The 23,592-nt window shown below is 38.1% G+C and overlaps 1 protein-coding gene across 1 annotated transcript in view; it reads left to right on the forward strand.

Moving 5' to 3' along the window:
- The window catches only part of RNF144B (ring finger protein 144B), a 92,609-nt gene that overhangs the window by 47,024 nt on the left and 21,993 nt on the right, over nucleotides 1–23,592 (forward strand). Inside the window, exons 3-4 of the mRNA XM_036742353.1 lie at nucleotides 457–561; nucleotides 14,708–14,768. Of these exons, the coding sequence (XP_036598248.1) occupies nucleotides 457–561; nucleotides 14,708–14,768 (166 nt within the window). The remainder of the gene's footprint in view (nucleotides 1–456; nucleotides 562–14,707; nucleotides 14,769–23,592) is intronic.

Consider the following 23,592-nt stretch of genomic DNA (forward strand, 5'->3'; position numbering starts at 1 on the left):
ACACAGCTAGGAAGTGTCTGAAGCCGTATTTGAACTCATGTCTTCCTAACTCCAGGCCTAGCTTTCCATTCACTGTGCCACCTAGCTAAAGTATAAAAGAGAGTTTTGTTATGTTCCCTCCACCCCATTAGAGCAAAAGCAAGGTCTTCCTTTTACCCAGCCTAGGCTGCATGTGGACAAGATGTGTTAGCATACAAAGCTTTTACTGGTGGCCTTGAACAAACTGAATGCCTTAGGGATGAAGTTGCTTATAATTAATTGCTCTTCTATGCTTATTCTATCCAAAGTTGTTGGTCCTAGTATACACACTTATAATCATTTGTTTTCTGAGGATTTGATCCCCAGGACTGCCAAGCAGGAAACAGAGATGGTTGAAGTGATGGTTCTCTGCAGCATCTTCTGTGCTCTTTGAGTGTTATTTCACTGGCTTGATTTTCTTTTCGTGTCCATTTCTAGTGCCTGAAACAATATACACAGCTGGCAATTCGAGAAGGATGTGGATCTCCCATCACTTGCCCTGACATGGTGTGCTTAAATCGTGGTACCCTACAGGAATCAGAGGTATGGAGAGACAAGGGCAATATTCCCTCTTTCTTTGATGTCATTCTTCACTGGGCCTTTCTGACCTCTAATTGCATAGCAGTGAGCCTGCCTTCTGGGCAATCTAGAAAAATATATTTATTAAAACACTAGTTATCAGAGACTTATTCAGACTCTTGCCATCTGATCGTTGGCATTTATTCTATACACCCCTTTTGGTGAAGGTATTTTTCATTGCTAAGATGCCCTAGACCAATGATGTCAAACTCAAACAGAAACAGATCCCTGTTGCCCTGTATTGATGTAGACAACTACCAAATATATTCTCTCTGTTATATTCATTTATTTTGTTAAACATTTTCCAGTTATAGTTTAATCTGTTTGGGGCACTCAACAGTGTTTGACATTTGACCTAGACTACTGCCATTGGTAATCAGATTTACCAAGTGGTTAAAGTGTAAGGGGTCTTTTTAAAAGTGTGTTTAGATTCCAGAAACCTAAATAATAATTGGTTTGGAGATAACTTATTTAGTATTTTTAAAGAGAAAGAAACTACATCTTAAACACAACTGCAGACAGTATTGAAGTAAAGATAGTTCTCCAAATGGAAACAATTGATCAGTTACAGAGGGGGTCAGAGGGGAGTGAGAGTTATTCATTCAGTGTTCAATAAACATTGAATATCGCTGGTATACCATCCCTAATACTAGGTGCTAGGGAGCATATGAAGATGAAACATGCTTCTAATCTCAAGGAGCTTACAGTCTATGAGGGGATATAAGATGTGCATGTGAATAATTAAAATCCAAATTCAGACTTTGGTAATACAAATTAAGGGCACATGACTTGGTGGATACAGGGCTGGTCTTAGAGTCAGGAAGGACCTGGGTTAAAGTCCTGCATAATAATAATTATAATAATGGCTAACATTTACATAGCTCTTTTAATATTTATAAAGCACTTTACAAATATTCTCTCACTTGATCCTTGCAAACCTGGGAGGTGGGTGCTAATATTTATCCTCATTTTACAGATGAGGAAACTGAGGCAGACAGAAGTAAAGTGACTTGCCCAGGGTCACATGATAAATAGATGCGGCAGGATTCCCAGTGACACCTTAGCTATCCCCCCATACTGACTTCTCACATTTACTAGCTTGGGCAAGTTCCTTAACTTCCCAGGCCTCTAAGCATCTCTCTAAGCCAAAGACACAGGCTATAACATTGGTGGAAGGAGTTTCTATACTGTTAGTTCCTTACACTGATGAAATTACATTTGGGATTCTAAATTTATCCCTCTTCCCCACCCAAAAAAAGTGCAAATAATTTTCAGTAACTACGGATGAGAGCGTGATCACTACCAGCTTGTAATAGAGGAATAATGTTCAGGTTTTTGAAATCTAGGCTTTTTGGATATCATTTTTAATAGCTCTTTCTTGGGCTCTGCTTTTCTTCCCAGAATGAGCTTCCAACCCGATCTCCTCTGTCAGTGAACTTACTTTTCCCTTTTGTTTAGTCTTTAGTTGGTCTAGTCTGCAATTAAGATCACATCTTAATCTTAAATATACCAATTGTGAATTGCAGGATAATGAATCTTAAACTAGAATGAATCTAAAAACTATCAGAATGCACAAGGAATCATTCTATAGGAGACGCAATGGTGCAGATTGTCAGTGGTTAAAGGTCCCTTTCTGGGCTCTGGGGAGAGGTAGGGAAGCCAGAACAAACTGATAAATGAATGGTTGGCTAGCATATAAACATATATCAAAGAAATAAGGCGGGAGGTCATAGAGTAGAGGAAATAATTCTCATGAGCCTGTACTTGAGTATGCTTTACCCACCACGGGGAAATTTCATTACTGTAACTGTACAGACTACGTGGAAGAAGTTTAGGGGAGAATAAGAGGAGTAAACAGAGGCTTAGAGGTAACTGATTTTGGAGAATAAATAAATAAATAATGCAAATTAAATTAAAATTGTGTTTTTGAAAAATTGAAAATTATATATACACTCATAGTTCATATATTTGGGTGTATGTATAGAAATAAAATATCAAAAATAGAACTATTTAGTTTTATACAATGGACTGACTTTGGTGGCAGTATGGTGTAGTAGAAGGATCACCAGCTCTTGAATTAGAGGGAACATAAGGGTCAAATACTACCTCTGAGACTTATCAACCTTGGGCAAATCACTGAACCTCCCTTGGCCTCAGTCCCTTCATCTCTAAACTGAGACAGTTGGATCAGATGGCCTCTAATGAGGGTCCCTTGCAGCTCTGGATCTCTGATACTGAGTTATTAGGGGCAAAGCATGGAACTGAATGGGAAAACATTTAGGCAAACTACCGAGAACATACTGATCTGTGAGAATTCATAATGAAGTTTAAAGTTAGATTAAGGAAGGAAGATATATAACCTTTGCATGCATTTGTTCTGGGAAGGCACTGCTTTAGCATGTAAAAACTGTGTCTCAATCAGTAGGAAGAATGAGTACAATCTCCTGAAGTGGTCACATCAAATTTCTACAATTCGAAGTTATAATTATGTAAAGTATGGCAACCCAATGGAAACATACAGTAAAATTCAATTAATGTGACCGCTTTAGGGAATTCTTTATTCACAGTAATCTGAGACCTACTTTAATTTACAACTCTGATACAGTTTTCTCCAATTTTATGTTTTTCCCAGGTATTTTTAGGATGGGATTTTAATCCTGATGTGAAAAATATGTGCCACGTAATATCAATGTCATTTAATCTTAAATTTCAAACCAAACTTGTACAATCCTCACATCCCAAGAATCTCTTCATCTGTCTAATTGAAGAGGACCTATAGACATTTCTTGAATAGCCAGATATTCATATTAATATGTAGACATAAGCCACATAAAACTGTCTTAGTTGAACAGAGCTATGACAGAGAGTATTTTTTCCTCCTTTACTCTGTAAAAGTTTTCTCTTTCACTCTCATAATCTCTCTCCTTTGCATGCTGCAGAAATGCACACAATCAGACTAGGAAGGTAAAAATATATTTCTGAATTTTTAGATCTCTCCTAGTATCAATGTTATAAGACTGTAGGTTTCCAGAGGAAATCTGTTTGATCCAGTCCCTGTATAAAGCAAGTTTACTTTAAGGTTGCATAAGATATACTTAATGGGCCTTAAAGAAGAATTTACAAAAATAAGATATGGGGAAAAACTATAATCTTTCTCTAAGCTGGAGAAATTCAGCAAGGCCTATTTCCCATTAGGTGAGCAGGAAGACGCTCCAGGGTGCGCATTAATGGACCATTACCATACTCATTGGTTTTGTTATGAGCCTAACTGATGAAGGGCATTAGCATATCATAAATGGAAGTTCTGAAATGTCCTGCTGGTATTTCTATTACAATATATTATAGCTCTTCTGTATGTTCTTTTTGAAAACGCAATGGCTTTTTTATGTTTAAATATAGTAGGTCTCTATAATAGTTGCCATGGGATACAAGAAAACAGGGAACTAATCCTTTTTCCTCTTAATGGTTTTACCAAGAAACTCTAGCCTACACATTGGCTTGGCTCCATACTCCTACCTCCCTCCTGCCTCAGACCACGTGTGCCCTCTTGCTCCCTCTGAGATAGACTTGCTGTGATTTTGAGACTTGTCTTTCAATTATTGAAGCAGCTACTTGGAGAAGAGTTCAGTGTCCACTTCACATGGTTGTTGTTGTTCAGTTGTTTCCAACTCTTTGTGACCCCCATTTGGGGTTTTCCTGGCAAAGGTAACAGAGTGCTGTTTGCTTCTCCAGTTCATTTTTAGAGATAAGAAAACCGACTTACCCAGGGTCCCACAGCTAGTAAGTATCTGAAGCTGAATTTGAACTCAGGTCTTCCTAATTCCAGGCCCCATTTAAATGGGAAATGATAGAAAAAGGCCTTGTTCATTTTAAGGCAGATCATGGGAGGAGGGCTTCTACAGAAAGCCTTACCCCACCTCTCTTAATTCCAGTGCTTTGTATATTTTTTTTTGCATGTCGTCTCTCTTATTAGACTGTAAACTCCTTGAGGTCAGGAACTGTCTTTTGCCCCTTTTGTATCCCTAGCACTTAGCATAGTGCCTAGCACGTTGTAGGCACTTAATAAATGTTGACTGATTGATTGGAATTTCTTCTCATAGAATATGTTTAGGAGCAGGACAAAGTAAAGAAAGAGCTTCTGGACAGTTCCTATCACCATCATCTGTAGCTTTAAACCTTTTATGTCTATCTTTAGTCCTTTTCTGTCATGTGAATCTGAGCATAATTTATATTCAATCTGCCCAGCACACAGGCCTGGTGTTTGTTGTTGTTTTTTAATAATGGAAGGTGTGGCTCAGTTTTGTTTTTTGACCTCATTGTACGTAAGTGCCTGACTTGAAGTTATACCTTAGGGGAAGAAAGGTTATGACTAATTCACAGCTATTTAGTTATAATCATTGAGGAAGCTGGGTGCCATTTACTTTCTAGGGTGAGGCTGAACTTATTGGTTGGGCAGTGGAAAATTTGGGTGTTGAGCAGGAAGGCCTTTTGAATAGTTCCTTGCCATGGTGCACCCTGAGCAATTTAACCCCTCTTACTGCCATCTTGATATCATCAAGAGGAAAGGAAAGGGAGGAACCAGCAGCTTATCACCACTTCTCCCCATCCTGAAGACACTGACTTAATTTTTACTGTGCCTTACTGGGGTCCCTAGTGTATAAGAGGAGAAGGAATGAGAGGAAGGGTTTGCTGGAATCACTGACACATCTATGGTTAGTCATTATTCCTTGCTCAAGGAATGGGTCAAAGCTGCTATTTCCACACTTCAGGTATCTAAAATATGCAGAGTATTTTTTTTAATTCTAGGAATATGAAGACAAAATGCCCTTGTAACCTCCTAACCGTGGGTGTCCTGTCTGGGGCCCCCCTTCTCTCTCTCTCTGGTACTTTGCTTGATAGTCTCATTAGCTCCCATGCATCGACACCTCAGTCAAGATAACTCTCAGATCTATTTGTCTAGCCCTGATCCATCTCCTGACCTCCAAATTTCCATTTCTAGTGCCTATTGGACATTTCTAATTGGATGCTGTAGACGTATTAAACTTAACATTTCCCAAACCCTCCCTTCTTCCTGATTTCCCTATTTCTTTCGGCGTACCACCATCCTCCCAGTCACTCACGCACAAAAAGTAGATGTTATCTTTGATTCCTTACTCTCTCTCATCCTCTGTATCCAGTCGGTTGCCAAATCCTGCCATTCCTGCTTCGCATCTTGCATGTGACCCCTTTTTCCTTCCAGCACTACCACCCACCTGGTGCAAGCCCTCATCCTCTCTTGCCTGGACTGTTGCACTAGCCTACTGGTGGTCTGCTTGCTACGAATCTCCCCACTCCAGTCAACCTTTCATTCATCTGCCAACTTGATCTTCCTTAATTGCAAGCCTGACCGTGTCACCCCTTCTATTTAGTAAACTCCAGTGGCTTCTCCTTACCTCCAGGACCATTTGTCAATGTAAGATCATCTGTTTGGCTTTTAAAGCCCTTTATAACCTAGCTCCTTCCTACCTTTCCAGTTGTCTTATACCTTACTCTCCTCCATGAAATATGATCCAATACCACTGGCCTCTCTGCTGTTCCATATACACGACGCTCCATTTTCTGACTCTGGGAATTTTCATTGGCTGTCCCTCATGCCTAGAATTCTCTGCCTCCTCTTTTTCTCCTCTTGGCTTCCTTCAAGTCCCAGACAAAGTCCCATTTTCCGTAAGAAGCCTTTCCCAGTCCTTTTACACTTAGTGTCTTCCCTCTGAGATCATCTTCAATTGACCCTCTTTATTTGTAATTATTTTTATGCTGTCTCCCCCATTAATCTGTGAGTTCCTTGAAGACAGGGACTGTTTTTTTTCTTCTTTGTAATTCTCAGTGTTTAACATAGTGCTTGGCACACAGTAGGTGCTTAATAAATGCTTGTTGACTTGACATGAATCCTCTTGAGTTGGTACAACATTCAGATATATAAATACAAGATAATTTTAAAAGAGAGTAAGTGCTAATAATTGTAGGGGATTAAATAAGGTGTTATGTAGGAGGTGGCTTCTGGAGGTGCTTAAATGAAGCTAGAGATTCCAAGAGTCAGAGGTCAAGAGGGACTAAATACCTGTAGACATTTGGGGTCATTTGTTCAAAGACAGGGAAACAAGAAATGGAATGTGATATTTGAGGAGCAGGTACCAGATAAATTTGGCTGGAGTGTATAAAGGAAAGTACCATGCAATGAGACTGGAAAAGTAGGATGAAAACAGTATTCCAGACCAGCTGTGACATAGAATATGTGAAGGGGAGTATGGAGAGAGAAGGTTGGTTAAGAAAGTTGGGGCCAGATTTTGGAATGTGTTGATTTCCAGGCTCAGGACTTGATATTTATTTGGTAGGTCACAAGAAAGAGCTACAGGTTTTTGAATAGAGGAGTGATGTTTGTGGTCAGAGTGGTACCTTGGTTGGAGAAATGATAGACTGAAGCCAGCAAGCCCAGTTAGGAGGCTTTATAACAATTTAGGTGGGAAGAGAAGTGTTGAAAGGTTGAACGAAGGTGGCTGCAATGGTTATGGAAAGGAAGGAGATGTAGATGTAAAAATGTAGAGATGCAGAAGTAAAAATAACAGGAATCGTCCATTAATTGAGTGTGCTGGGTAAAGGAGAGGGAGGGTTCAAAGATTCTGGACCTGTATGACTGGTAGCAGAAAAATAAGGAAAAAAATTAGAAGGAAGGACAGGTTTGGGATAGGGGCCATGCTGAGTTGGAGCTGTTGGAAGATCATCCAGGAGATATCCAGCAGGCAGCTAGAAATGTGGGGTTGAGGTCTGGAAAGAGGCTAGGGATGGAGATGGAGATTTGGGAGCCATCTGTGTAGAGGTAGTTATTAAAACCACAGGAGTGAATCTGAACACCAGAGGATAAGGTGTAGATTGAAGAGGGCCTGAAACAGGTCCTCGAGGGAGACCCTCATTTAAGGGGCAGAAGGAAGATGAAAAGCCCACAAAAGAGGATTGGTCAGAGAAGTAGGAAGGGGTGGTCCATAATGTCAAATGTTACAAAAAGGTTAAGGATGGGACAAAAGGCCTTTACATTTAATAGTAAGGAGGTTGAGGTCATTAGTGGCCCCCTTCATTATAGTGTGATGGGAACAGAAGCCAGAATGCAAGGTCTTCAGGAGTGATAGGCAAGTAAATGCAGATATTCTTTATAGAAATTTCGTAGTGAAAGTTAATGGACATGGATTATGGGCAGTCCCATTTAGAGCATGCCACAGATTTCAGCCCTGACATTCTCCCGTTATGTGTCTGAAACCACCTGTCTCTCAAGGAACATTTTTATATGTCTTAGCGTTGTTTGTAAGGGAATAGTTAGAGAAGATGTAGTCCTGAGCCAGCTGGAGAGTGAAAATCTTCAAAATAGGAAGGCTAGCATCAGCGTCAGAGGCTGAATGGAAAGCAGCAAAGATTTTAGTCAAGCGAGTGAACATTCAGTTAAGGTCCATTGGAGTCAATGGAGAGGCATTTGGCAAGGAGAGCAGAAATTTCCCACTGTGCATATTTTTCCATCTTTAATAGAGTGTGGCGTGATAAGATTAGAGCTATTTGGAATTTCCTTAGCAGCAGAGAAAACTGTCTCTTATTGCATTCGAGTCATGTATTCCCACATTTACCATTGCCTCCCCTTTTTTCTGGGCTTTGTTAGTAGAACTTGGACTTCTAATGCATGTCCCTTGAAAATAATCAGCACCTTGGAGCAAGCCCCTTTTTATTCCCAGTTAGTCCTCTCAATATTGTTGGAACGGCTCTTCCAGCTTTGTCACCAGCATCTGAGACAGTGAACCTCATGTACGACTGGAATCAAGAATAGAATTTAGGTTTTCCTTTCTTCCTGTCCAGCAATATTCTCAATTAAGTCATTCCCACCTTTCTATTATGTAGTTTCATGACTGTAGTTGTTAAAATTCACATGAATGAAAGAAAGCATTTTTTTTTAGAAATTAGCTATAACTCATACAAATTCAACTGAAGGCCAGGACTAGAGATTATGTTTTTCCTATGTTCTGTCTGTTTGGCTGCTCCTAGGCAACATCTCAAGGGCATTTTTTGGTAATCTCTTTTGAATCCCTTATAACTTATTAAATCAAGAAATATTTATTAAGTGCCTACTATGGGCCAAGCAGTGTGCTAGGGCCTGGGGAGACAAGACAAAAATAAAATAATCCCTGCCTTCAAAGAACTTAATATTCTATCAAGGTAGACATAAAATGACAATATTTATAAAGTGCTTTGCAAGCTTTACGTATATAAATGCTAGCTATCATCTTTAGCTATTGAGCTCTTCATCACCAGTCATCTTGACTTTTGACTCTGGAAAGGAGATTGAGGCTAATGACCTTGTGCAACTCTGCCTCACTTAAATCCAATTCAAGGACAAGTCAAGACATTACCCCATAGTATCATTAGTCCTCTTTGAAAGCAAAGGACAAGGATAAACGACAGTTTCATAGGAAGGGAAGATGGAGGTGAAGATGATAGGTAGAATTGGTCTTTGGTGAAGAATACCTCAGTGCCTTCCTTCATTTGAAGGAGACTAGATGGAGGTAGGAAGCTGTTTTACTAGAATACAGTTTAATAATCCACACTATAAAGGTATAGTTTGTGCTCTATACTTTCTAGTTTTATTGATACATTTTTGTTTTTACATTATATTCATTTATAAAATCTTTTCTTCCTCAATGTAATAAAGATAAAAAAAGACAATTTAGTAAAACCCAGCCACATATCTTAAGCACACCGGACAGCACGTGGCAATATTCCATACTCACAGTTCCCCATCGCTGCAGTGAGGTCAGGATAAGTATATTTTTTCAACCCTAGGACCAAATTTGGTCATTACAATTACATACTGTTCAGTTTTCTTATATTCTTTTTGTTCATCATGTCTATTTTCCCCATTGTCCATTGCTTTATTTTGCGTCAGTTCGTATGTGTTTCTCAGAGTTCATATTTATTGGTTCCCATAATGTGGTAATATTCCATTGCATATCTTATGAGCTATGATTTGCTTAGCTATTTCCCAGTCAATGAGCACCTACATTATTTTATTTCTAGTTTTTGCTACCACAAGAAGGGTTGCTATGAATATTGTCATAGATGAGAACTTTCTGTCTTTTTTCTTTTCTAGTTATTTCAATTATGGTCTAGTTATTTCAGTTGTGTCCAACTTATCATGACCCCATTTGGGGTTTTCCTGGCAAAGATACTGGAACGTTTGCCATTTCCTTCAGGGCTAAGTGACTTGCCCAGGGTCACACAGCTACTAAGTGTCTGAGGCCAGATTTGAACTCAGGATGATGTTTTCCTGAATCCAGGCCTGGCACCCTATGCACTGTCCCACCTAGCTGCCCTCGACCTCATCAGGATATGTGGGTAGCAGTGCTAGGTTGAAGGGTTTGTCAATTTATCATCGTTTCTTAAACATGGTTCCAGACTTCTTTACAGAATGGTCTGATATATCTGCAGCTCGTTGGAATACTAGTCTTCTTGCTGCTTCTCCTGCATAGATTATTAAAAACATCTGTTGTCATCTTTGCCAAGTTTTTAGGTGTGAAATAGAGTTGTTTTCATTGGCATCTCCTTTATTATTAGTAATGCGAGAACAGTTTTTCATACAGTCATTAATAGTTTGCAGTTATTCCTTTGAGAACTGTTTGGTAATATTCTTATCCACCTTTAAATGACTCTTGGTTTTACATCTTCATATTAATTCTCTATGTAATCTTGCCTCTCAGACCGTTATGCCAATGTCATTATAAAAGAATATCCCTCCTCACTCCCACCCCCCAATGCCACTGCTTACATCTCTCTAACCTGAAGCTGATAAGAAGAAACCCAAACAAGCTGTAGAGTCTGTTGCTACATGAGATTACAGCCTTTGGTCACCAGTAATGTGGGCTTCCATAATGAGTTCATCCATTTTCTTTCTATTTCTGGCAATAATTATTTGTTTCTACTGTTGTGACTTGAGGGCAGGTCGATTTCTCTGTAGTTTGGTAGTGTCATTCTCTTGTTAGTCTTTCACTCTTTCTGATCTTCCTTGGTGACTTTATTCCCCTTTTCTTCCATGCATGGCATGTACCTTTCTTGTGACATAAAAATAATAAGTGGCATTGAAACAATCCTAGGAGTCTTCTTGGATTGTTTGAAATGCTATGTTGGAAAAGAGTAAATAGAAATTATTAGAACAAAGCTCCCCTGACATTAGTTAACAAAATACTTTTCAGGTTTTAGCTCATTTATTCCTTGAGGTCAGTGAGACCCAGATAATACTATTTCTATTCCATACAATAGAAAGGTTCTAGTGGCAAGTGTCCAATGGCTTTGCCTCAGACTTCACAGTCAGTCAAGTTCAGCCTTCTCTCCTCTGTCCTTTTTCCTTTTTTTTCCTCAAGCGCTTGTATCCATTACACAACTTGGTTTCCCGGCAAAGATGAATAGGTAGTAAAGGAAATGAAACAAAGTAGGCCTTGGGAAATGTTCTGTTGAATTCAGCAAGCATTCATGGTTCATTCAGTCATTTTTCAGTCACATCTAACTATTTGTGACCTCATTTGGGGTTTTCGTGGCAGAGATACTGGAGTGGTTTGCCATTTCCTTCTCCAGTGCATTTTACAGATGAGGAAACTGAGGCAAACAGGGTTAAGTGACTTGCCCAGGGGTCACATAGCTAGTAAGTGTGTGTGTGAGGCCGGATTTGAACTCAGGAAGATGAGTCTTCCTCACTCCAAGCCCAGCACTCTATCCACTGCTCCACTTAGCTGCCCCATAAAGCATTCATTATGTACCTACTATATGCCAGATGCAGATACCCCTGAATCGTGTAGTCTCCGGGCACTGTTCCTACATAATTCTAAGCTGCTCCCTAAGATGTTCATTTGTTACCAGGCCACGGGCTCATAGAATTATAGATTTAGAGCTGAGCATAACTTTAGAGGCCATTGTTTTATGGACAGAGATATGGAAGCCCAAACAGATGAAGTGATTTGTACAGGGTATCATAGCTAGTAAGTGTTTGAGATCAGATCTTTCTGAATCCAAATCCCATACCCTGGGCATTATGCCACTATGCCTATAAGACTTAATCTGCCTTACTCTCTTTTCCTCTGCCTTTCTTCTTTTATAAAAAATTTATTATTTATTTAATAAAAAATTAATTTATTTTTAATTTATATTAATATTTTAATTTAAAACAAGCATTTCTGTAACATAGTATAATAAAAATGATTGCACATGAAACTACAAATCTATTATGTACAATGTGCTATTCCTTTTAAATATAGAATAAAGTTATTATGTAAATTTCTTTTTTTCTTTTCTTCTCTCCCCCAACCATTAGACACAAATATATGTATATATATACACATATATATAATATAAAATATGTGTGTGTGTATATATATACGCATGTATATACACACATACATATATACATATGTGTGTGTAAAATCATTCTATACATATTTCTATTTATCGGTTCTTTCTCTTCTGTATCATTATCAAACATTTGGAGGACCTGAGATGTAGTAAGAACTATAGGAATTTTAAAAAAAGATTAAAAAAAGTTCTCCCATTAAAAATTACATTTTAGGTTGGGGAGATAAGGCCTATGAAAAAATATAAGTCTCAATCTATCTTCTTTGCAATGTTCATGTTACCATGAATCTTTTGAAAAAAATTCTTTGTTATTTATAGAATTTAGCAACTATCGTATACACAAATATGCACATGTATGTTTGTATGTAAACATACATTATACGCACAACCACACATATATACATATATACATACTCATGTATATACCCACAGAGCATTTCTCAACTGAATGAAGTTAGAAGAAAAAGCTTTTATTCCCAAACTCTATTCCTGGTTTAATTTCTTTCTGTTGGGAATGGGAAATATCCCAAATTGCTTGGGCTTTTTGGTTCTTCATATAATGTAGTTGACAGTTTAATTTTTTATCCAGATGGCCAATTTGATTTTTGTCCTCCTTTAGGACTAGATTCTATCATATGTCACTACTTATTGCATTGACTCAAAATATACCTAGCTGCTTCTTTTCTTCTCCCAGACCTCTTTTACTGTACATTTTGTCTTATCATTAGCTGTAGTAAAGTGTAGCAATCTGTAGAAATAAAAATTTTAAAAAAAATTTTAAAAGGGAAACTTGAAGACTTTTTTTTAACTAAGCTAAGAATGTAACCTCTATGGGCTTGCTCACATCTTGGAGTTTGGTTATGAAATCCATCTTTTTCAAATTATAAATCTTTTAAGCAGCACTGATACACTTAAATTTTGACATCAGTGGAATCTTATGTTTCAAGACTGTGGTTAAGACTAATCAGCTATTCTATTGAGCATCTTTGAAAGGCAGTTGTACAACTGATAATCAGAAATCTCAAAAGATATTTGGCTATGTAGGAATAATTGTTACAAGCAAAGCCTGGCTCACATCCTCATCTGGGAGGGAAAAGGCAACTTTACCACAAGAAGGCTACAGGTTGGTATTTCATTTTTTTACTAATATAGCATATGACTTTATGTGATAGCCAAGACTTCAGGCTCTCTGTGTGTCAGACCACCTAGTTTTTTTAATTAAACTAGGACATTTCTTTCTTATCTTTTAAAAATATTATTATTCTGAATTTGATAAACATCAACAAACATGAACATTTCTATATACGAAGGATAGAAAAATAGAATGTATGTGAAACTCTTCATCTCTATTACTAAAGTTTGCCTTTAAAATAAATAATGTATGTAAGTTCAGCAGGGTAGTTTCAGATCTTCCCTGCTTGTCTATAACTTTCTGAACGTATTCCTGTTCTCTTCTGAATATTTTTAAAAATTCTTCAGCAATCCTCTTTTTTTTGATGATATCACTATCATTAGCTCTTTGGCTACGGAGTGCAATGGATAGAGAGCCAGGCCTGGAATCAGAAACACCTAGGTTCATCTCCAGCCTCAGACACTTACTAGCTATGTGACCCTGGGCAAGTCACTGAACCCCTTTTACTTTGCTTTCTTCATCTATAAAATGACCTGGAGAAGGAAACAGCAAACCACTCCAGTGTCTTTGCCAAGAAATCCCTAAATGGGGTCACAAAGAGCCCAACATGACTGAAAAGTTGGAATGACAATCGCTGTTCCCCTTGTTCACTCCCAAATTTAAAAAAATAAAACAAAACAAAACAAAAACTTCCCTTGTAACAAAAAAGTGTAGTTAAGCAAATCATGTCCAAAAATGTATGCCTCATTCTGCACCTGGAGTCCATAACTGCTCTTTCAAGAGATAAAAGTAGCACACACCATGGTTGGTCAGAGAACTGATCAGAATTCTTCAGTAGAAGAGTTTCCCCACTATCTACAATCTGCTTAGTTGTTTTGTAATCTAAAAAGTGAGATGTGTAATCTTTTCAAAAACCAGGAAACCACCGTGAATATCTAGAAAATGTCTTGCTCCAGAAGAGTGTACGTTTGGCAGTGTGGTAGACAGGACATGGGATGGAGGAGTCCATAAGAACTGGGTTCAAGCCCTGGCCCAGTCATTAATTCCCCATGTGAACTTGGATGTGGAATAAACCTCTCTCTGGATCTGGATTTTCTTATCCGTGAAATAAGATTGGACTAGGTGATTTCTTGGTCCTTTCTAGCTTGGTGATTCTATGGTGCCCTCTATCATTGTTTGTTCAGCCATGTCAACTTCTTCATGACCCCATTTGGGATTTTCTTGGCAAAGGTAGTAGAGTGGTTTGCCATTTCCTTCTCCAACTCATTTTACAGATGAGGAAAATGAGGCAAACAGGGTTGAGTGACTTGCCCAGGGTCGCATAACTAGTAAGTATCTGAGGCTAGATTTGAACTCAAGTCTTCCTGACTCCAGGTCCAGCACTCTATCTAGTATGCTGCCTAGCTATAGGGATGACTTAATAGGGGAGGACCATAAAAACAATGAAAGACGTTAAGATTTGTGTTGAGGCAGTATAGAAAACCCAACAAGGAAAGGACTTTAGAGGGTAGTAACAAACACAACCCTCGTGCAGTGCTGGAAATCTCACCTTTCTGTTTTTGGTTTCAGATTGCCTGCTTGGTATCAGTGGATCAATTTCAGCTCTACCAACGGTTGAAGTTTGAAAGAGGTAGGACCATTTCTAACCGAATCACTATCTTTAAAATGAACATACTTTCCAAACCACGTTAACTCATGTAGAGGCCTGGGTTATCTGTGTACTTTCAGAAAAATTGTAAGGATTACCTGAAAGGCAAAAGCTCTTACTCCAACAGAAATGTTTTAAGCTCTCACCTCCAGTCAAAAAAGAACGGCCAGACCTTGAACAAATGAATCTTCTTCTTGCTTCAGCAGTGTTCTTTTACTTGCAATCATTATTAGTTTGTGAGCTCCTTGAGAGCAGGGACTGTCTTTTGCCTTTCCGTAACACAGTGCCTGGCACACAGTGAGCACTTAATAGATGTTCATGGACTCCCTGACTTACATGGTCCATGGAAAGACTTCTGCAGTGGTTTACAATAACTGTAACATAAAGGAAAGTGACACTTCTTTTCTGAACTGATTTTACCACCTGCTATCCTAGTTTATTTCAGATGGGTTCAAAATATTTGCATAAAAATTCATCATTTTTATTCATGTTTATTGGTATCATAAGGACTAAATTCATTTGAAAGAGCATTTAAGTACTTATTATGTATAAGGTATAGTGTTAGCCTCTTGGGATACAGAAATGAAAATTATCTTTTTTTTTAAGGAATTTATCATTTAACAAAGAGGATAAGACAGAAGGTAAAATGTGATAAGAAAAATAGAGATCTAGATAAAGTATGGTTAAAATTTGATGAGGTAGATGGATGGATTTCAGTTGGGTGTGTGGGGAAGATTTCACTGAGGGACGACTTTGATTTGGGTTTTGAAGGATTTGAGGAGGTATGGAGACTGCATACCCTACACATGGGGAATACCCTATACCAAGTTATGGGCCTAAAAGAAGACATGACAAGATCAGGAAGTACTGCAGGACTTCTGGCTGTGTGTCACAGCAGTGAGCACTTGCAAGAATATAGCCTCAGAACTACATATTTAATCTTTATTGGAGCTTTTCCCTTTTCTTTTTTTAAAACAAGCTTTTATTTGACTTGATTTCGTTCAGACTGTTGGCCAGTGATAATTTGCATAGCTATTCTAATTATAGTGCCCATCCACCAACGTGGGGATGCATTCTTATTCCCTCTGGCATCTAATTGCTCATACCCAACTACTGTAACAGAATGTAACTATGGACTGACTTTTGTGCCTGATGTGATCCAGACTCTGAGAAGAATTCTTGTTCTGTTCAATAATAGGCTTTTTTTTGTATGTAGTCTCACTGAGCCAATCCACTGAACTCTTAATCGATTGGCATGGTTAGGGAATGTGGTGTCCTAAAGGGGATTGGCTTCAAATCATCCTGGGCTTTGTGGTTAGTGGAACAAACACTCATTTGAGAGTCAAGAGCCGGGAAACTGGGATTTAAATACTGGCTCTGATACTTGAACAAGACTTGACCTTTCTGGGCCTCAATGCTTCAATCTGTTATGAAGGTGTTTTAAATGTTCCCTTCCAACTCATTTATTAAGTACTTACTGAGGAAGGATGGGAAACAAGCATTTAAGTGTTTACTTAGCACAGTGTGAATGCTTTACAGAAATCTCATTTGAACCTTATAACAACCCTATGAAATAGATATTATTATCCCCATTTTGCAGTTCAGAAAACTGAGGCAGATAGGCTAAGTAACTTGCCCATAGTCACACAGCTAGTAAGTGCCCAAGTCTGGATCTGAACTCTGGTCTTCCTAGCACTTTATCATCTGTACCACCTTGCTGCCTTCTAGGGACCAGGTGCTATGCTAAGTGCATAGGTATCCTAGTCTTGCTACTTGAAAAAAGTGTATTTATTTCATTAAATATTTCCCAATTACGTGTAAAAAATTTAACATTTATTTTTAAATTAAATTAAAATTTTAAGGCATCTTATTTTTCCACAGTTACATGGAAAGATAATTTTTAATATTCATTTAAAAAATTTTCAAGTTCCAAGTTTCCTTTCTCACTCCCTCACTTAGCCCCTTGATGAGATGGTAAGCCATTTTATTTAGATTATATATAACATTTATTTTTAAAAATTTTGAGTTTCAAATTTTCTTTCTCTCTCACCCATTGTCTCACTATTTTTTAACCAGGGCACATCACTCAAACAGTTTAGTCCCCAATTTCCTCATCTTTGAATCAACACTTGGCCTATTCTAAGGTCTTTCCAGGTTTAATCCCTATGAGCTTTCTGTTGTACAGTGCCATATACTTACATGGCACTAAATAAATGTCTTAGTGTATATACCATAAATAGAATACCACATCATCACGGGTAGAGGAAAAGACATTGCTTTGGGAGACCTGGGCTCTAGTCCTATGTTGTAGCTAGAGGAGTTTGGGCAAGTCACATGACCTCCCTGTTCTTCAGTTTCCTCCAATGTAAAGTAAGGACCTTGGAGATGAGGATCTCTTCGAGCCCTTCTAACTCCAACATTCAAAGATTTTAATTTTTTTAACATTTCTTTTATTTTTTGTTTAAAAATATTTTATTTTTGTTTTGGTTTTTGGAATAAAACGAACATTTCCATAACATAGTATAATTTTAAAGAGCGATTGCACATGAAACTGCAAATCTATTATGTACAACTTGGCATTCCTTTTAAATATAGAATAAACTTGTCATATAAATTTCTTTTTTTCTTCTTTCCTCCTCCCCCTCTACCCCCCCCCCCCGCCATCAGACACAAATGGCTACCATTAGACCCAAATATGTATGCATAGGTAAAATCATCCTATACGTTCTTTACTTTATCAGTTCTTTCTCTGGACGCAGATGGCATCTTCTTTCATAAGTCCTTTGTTATTAATTTGGGTGTTAAATTTGATAAAAATAAATAGTGCTCAGCATATTGATAAGCAAGGAGTCCAGAAGGATGAAACATGGCACTTGCCTCCAGGCAGAGGTGATAAACTTAAAATGAAGAAAGAGATGTACATTTTCAGATATGGCCAGTGTGGGCATTAGTTTTTGACGGATAGCTTTGATTTAAGTGTTGGAGGATTTAAGAAGGTAATGGAGACTGTATACCCTGCAGTATGAGGAATAGCTGCACAAGTATTCATGGAAAGACTATGAATGACTTCGCTGTTCTCAGCAATACAACGATCCAAGACAATTCCAAAGGACTCATGATGAAATATGCTATCTGCCTCCAGAGAAAGAACTGGTAGAGTCTGAATGCAGAAGTATACTGTTTTCTACCTTCTTTCCTTCTTTCTTTTTTTTTTTTTGGTTTGAGTTTTTTCCACAAAATGATTAGTAAGGAAATGTGTTTTACATGATTGCACAGGTATAACATATATCAGATTGCTTACAGTCTCAGGGAGGGGAGAGAGAAGGCTAGGATTTGGAGCTTAAAACTTAAAAAAAACACCCAAGTGTCAAAAATTGTTTATATATGTAATTGGAGGGAAAAATAAACTACTATTCTAAAAAAGAAAAAGAAAAAAAAAAACAAATTTATGGACATGGAAGAAGGCAGCTGTGCATTGAGGGGTTTATTTCGTTTTCATTTTTGTTTTTTTAAAATGTACTGAATATGGTGAGCTAGTGGGAGGAACATATTAAATTTTAAAAATACTTGTTAATTGAAAATTGTAAAGACCAAATAAAAATAAATCATGCTAAACTGATGCTGAATACGTACTCATACAGTGGTAGGATTGGTAGAAACCTTAGAAATAATCTAAGACAACTCCGACATTATGTCTTTGTATACCTAACATCCAGTCTAGCATGTAGTAGACATTTAACAAATGCTTTGTGTTTTATCGATTGATTTTCTTGGATCAGGAAATCGAGGCTCAGGGACATTGTATAATTTTTTTTTACATTTAATGACTCATTTTGCAATGCCTCAGGATCATAATTAGGATTTAAACTTAGAAAGGGGCCTTAGAGATTTAGTTCAGACTCTTCATTATAAAGGCCAGTGAGGGAAATGATTTGTCTGAGGTTTCATAGAGGGTAAGAAACAGAACTAGGAAATGAATCCAGGTCTTCTGACTTCACATCTAATTCTCTTTACATTAAGGAAGGGAACAAACATTTGTTAAGCACCTACTATGTGCCAGGCACTATGCTAATACAATTTATACTTATTACCTCATTTGATCCTCCCAACAGCTCTAGGAGGTAGGTGCTGTTATCATCCCAATTTTACAGTTGAGGCAGAGATGATGGTCACACAGCTAGTCACTGTCTGAGCCTGAACTTGAACTCAGGTCTTCCTGACTCCAGGCCCAGCATTCTATCCACTGTGCCACCTAGCTGCCTCTAAAACACTATGCAGTGCTTTGGCAGTTGTCACTGTCATAGAAGACCAGTTATTCAGTGTTGTGTTCACTGACACTCCACCAACAATTTACCAGACAGAGTGCACTGATAAACTAGATGTGTTCTTTGTATGAGGTATCTGATGCAAGACCATCTCATGACAGGTGACCTTGGGATCCATGCCAAGCAAAAGGTGGGTGAAACCTGTCATAACTAGGTCTTTCTGGTGCCTCTTGGGAGTAAATCCCCTTGGACAGCATGTAAGGTAGATCTATGGAAGATTTTGTTCTAACCCCCCAAATACCCTCTTTGCAGAAGTTTACGTTTTGGCCGTGGGGGGATAGAACATGACTTTTTGAGACAGGGCATTGAAATAGATGTTTAGAAAGATTGGTCACCATGGAGATGGGAGAATATGGATCAGCTTATTTGTGGTAGAAAGACCATTGAAATGGCGAAAAGGGGTATTTCTACAGGGAGATATTAATGAGACCTCTTAGGGCATTTTTTTAAAGCATAAGAAAACAGAAAGAAAAAAAGTTAGCTAGACTTCAGCCCTTACTCCACCATGAAGAAGCTGTGTATTGTTTTTTTTCTTTTCTCCAAGTCATTTAATTTTTCTTTGTCTTAGTTTTCTTTTTTGAAAAAAACAAAACAAAAACCAGAGGGTTTTACTGAAGGAGGGATTCTTAACTTTGCATCTGTAAACTTTTTAACTGTATGTCACTATAACTCATTTCCTTTGTAATCTTATGTCATGACTATAAACATGGTTTGAGAAGGGATCCATAGGCTTTACTGGACTGCCCAAACACTAGCTTATCTCTAAGAATTACATTACAGTTTTAAAAGCTTAATTCTTTTCCCTGGAGATGAGCCTCCTCATTGGCTTCCTGTGGAATCACTTTTGTTCCTATTTTTTTTCATGTACATAGATTATGCCAGTCTTAGAATCACTGAGCTTCGAAGGGGCCATAGAGTTCACGTCTGACCTCCTCATTTTACCGATGTGGAAATTGGAATTTAGAGAGGTTGCGACTTCCCCAAGATCATATTGCTAGTTTAGTGGCCAAACTGAAACTGTAATCCAGATTTCTTAGTCTTCCTACCATACCTTGCCATTTAGCTTTATGTCTACCATCTCTTAAGCCCTGCATCGTATTCTAACTTGTCTTCCAGTCATTTGTGGCTCTGTCTTATCTCCACTATGATCCAGTAAGCTCCTTGGGGCTAGAAAGTATTCAGTTTCATCTAACACTTAGCAGAGTACCTTACCTATAAATGCGATGAATTCAATTTCAGAGACCTTTTCTTCCTTTGAGATACCAGGAGCAACCAAATCCTTGGAATGACTAAAAATTCAGCAGCTCATAAAAGTTAAAACGGTGTGTTTTATTTCCTCCAGCAATTGGCGCAGCATGTGTATGCAGGATTTCTCATGATAATAGTAAAATTTCATTTAGTGCCTTTCCTGGCATAGCCCCACGATGAGGAAGAAAAGCAATAAGATGACTTTATGTTTACCGAGCACGTATAAAGCATAGTAACAAACAAGTAGCTTATATCTCCTGCTGATGTAGTTAAATGGGGAAACGGTGCTGCGATGTCAGTTTCTGAAAACTCAAAAGAAAAAAACAACATTGGGGTCAAGGAAATGGACATTTTGGTTCTCAGGTTGTATCTATTTTCCAGGAATTGGCAGAAAACAGAAGTGTAGAGTGATAAAACCCCCCACATAATTCTACACAGTATTTCCTACTTCATATAACTTAATCTCATGGAGATATAGGATGGGTCATCAGCACCAGTTAGTTTTCTTACATGGTGATTTGTTACATTAGTAATCAATTATGCTTTCCCTAAGTAAATTCCATTAAAAGCCTGCTTTTATTCTTCTATCTCTCTTGTAAGCAAATGTCATAATTAATCACTTCCCTACTAGGTTCATATTAAAGATTTAGTTGTAGTGTTAACTTGAAGATACACAGTTTGATCATATGGGTCCTTGGTTTTCCCCCTGACTCTTCTGATTGACTTCTGGCAGTCTCTTGACAGGCAGCTAGATGGTGGAGTGGATAGAGCACTAGGCCTGGAGTTGGAAAGACTCATCTTCTTAAGTTCAAATACAGTCTCAGATACTTACTGGCTGTATGACCCAGGGCAAGTCCCTTAGCCCTATTTGCCTCAGTTTCCTCATCTGTAAAGTGAGCTGGAGAAGGAGACGGCAAACCGCTCCAGTGTCTTTGCCAAGAAAACCCCAAATGGATTCACAAAGAGTCAGACATGACTGAAACAACTGAACAAGAAGAGCAATAATCTCTTGGCATCTCCTCCCAGAGAACAGGAAGAGGAAGTTAAAGATTAAGTATAGACTTCCTTAACCTTTATATTCTTTAGTTTTATTATAAGGTTCGGTGAGAGGAGAAGGCCAACCTATGTCAGGTTGTCCTGTTAGTTGTAGATTTGGGTTATCCGTGCTGACTTGCATTCTTATTAACACATTCAAGCTAGTGGTACCGTCTTGCATATTTTTGTTAATCTCTTGCTTTATGTGATGTCAGAGCAATGAACCCAGTATGTCTCACCTAACATATGTAATGGATGTATGACCTTAGGTAGGTCACCTAACTTCTCAGTGCCAAAGGCAACTCTCTCAGATTAGAAGCATCTAGGCTCATAGCTCTAGGCCTCCAAGGAACCTAACAGGCTACCTGGTCCAGTTGCCTCATTTTACAGGTGAATAAACCAAAGCCTACTCTGCATTTATAGTGGGAGCTTTCTCATGAGAAATTCTTTATACCAGTGAAATCACAGATCTTGGTTAAAAAACAAGGAAAAGTGAATCCAATATCATTTGTAAACATCTTCTTAAAATGGTGCCCAAATCCTCATGTTCATTTAAACTTCTAGTACATCTCGGTGTAGAAAGGAAGAGGATGTTTTAGCCCCATGCTCCTTGGGTTAAAAACTAGGAAGTAGGTCAGTATGGAACAGACTAGATAAGTGTGAGCCAGGAGCAGTTGAACATAGTAGCCCAGTGTTTGATAATCCCAAGATTACAAGCTACTGGCAGAAGGACTCTGTGTTCTACAAGAACTGAAAGGAAAACTACAAAGTACCTTAGCAGTAAATAGGTTTAAACTCACACCATTAATATAAGCAAGTGTTTTCAAAAGAAGAAATGTAAGTGATCATCAATGATATGAGAAAACCAGCCAAATCAGTAGTAATAAGGGAACTGTAAACTAAACTCCAGTTTCTCGCACCTTTCAAATTAAAAAAAAGGTAATAGAAAATGGAAAATGGAAAATAGTCGTTACTGAGAATGGGGAAACAGAGGCTCACCAATACATTGTTGGTGGAGCTATGAATTGGTCCTATAGTTCTGTAAAACAGTTTGGAACTATGTAGGAAAAGATATTAAAACATTTATGAAGTTCTTTCTGTATATACTTCTAAGGCTGTATGTTGTGCTGGGTGCTGTGGAAGGCAGTACCTGCATAAAGCAATTTCATGGGAGGCTACAAGGGGAAGGCCTTTTAGTTGGAGTTCATGTTTACCAATACGTGTGTTCTGCCTTTATATCTCTTTCTTTAGCATATTTTGGACAAGATAGCTGAAAATCATTCAAATTATCATGAAGCAAGGAGTATTTTGCCTTGATCTTTGCCTCCAAGAGTGTGGACTAGGCAACCTCAGAGGAAACAGGATCTCTTCATTTCAGAGGAAAGTCCTGAGAATTGTAAAGGTGGCCCATGTCTAGGAAAACTGCTTTTAGCTATAAAGGGAAATCCTTTCAAATATACTTTACTAATGCCTGTTGTCTTTACAACATGGTCATTTCCCACTCCCTAAATTGAATCGTTTGTGACAAAGAAAAAAATGTAAGCAAATTAAGCTTAATTATTAAGAAAATTTAAGCTGTAAAAATTAAGCAAAAATATCTAATACTGAGACTGTGTCTAATGATCTGTGCAATATTCTATCCTAGTAGTCCTCCACCTTCTTTGCCATGAGGAAGGAGGAAGTATGCTTCATTATCTTTTCTCTAGGGCCTTCATTTTGTTTGTTTTTTCATTACTCAGAATTCAACTTCCTTCTAGTGACCTTTTTTTTTTTACATTGTTGTAGACATCATGAGTGTTATTTCTTTTTGTTGTTTGTTTTTCAGTCATTTCTGACTCTATGTAACCACATTTAGGATTTTCTTGACAAAGATACTGGGGTGCTTGGCCATTTCCTTCTCCATCTCATTTTACAGATGAGGAAACTGAGTCAAACAGGGTTAAGTGACTTGCTTAGAATCTCACAGCTAGTAAGTGTTTGAGGCCAGACTTGAACAGGAGAAAATGAATCTTCCTGACTCTTCCTGACTCCAGGCCCAGTAATCAATCCACCTCACCACTTAGCTGCCCTTCTTGTTTAGTTGTTTCAGACTTTTTGTGACCCCATTTGTGGTTTTCTTGGCAAAGATCCTGGAATGGTTTGCCACTTCCTTCTCCAGCTCATTTTACAGATGAGGAAACTGAGTCAGACCGGGTTAA

Source organism: Trichosurus vulpecula, chromosome 1, assembly GCF_011100635.1.
Source record: "Trichosurus vulpecula isolate mTriVul1 chromosome 1, mTriVul1.pri, whole genome shotgun sequence".
In the NCBI taxonomy this organism is placed as follows: domain Eukaryota; kingdom Metazoa; phylum Chordata; class Mammalia; order Diprotodontia; family Phalangeridae; genus Trichosurus; species Trichosurus vulpecula.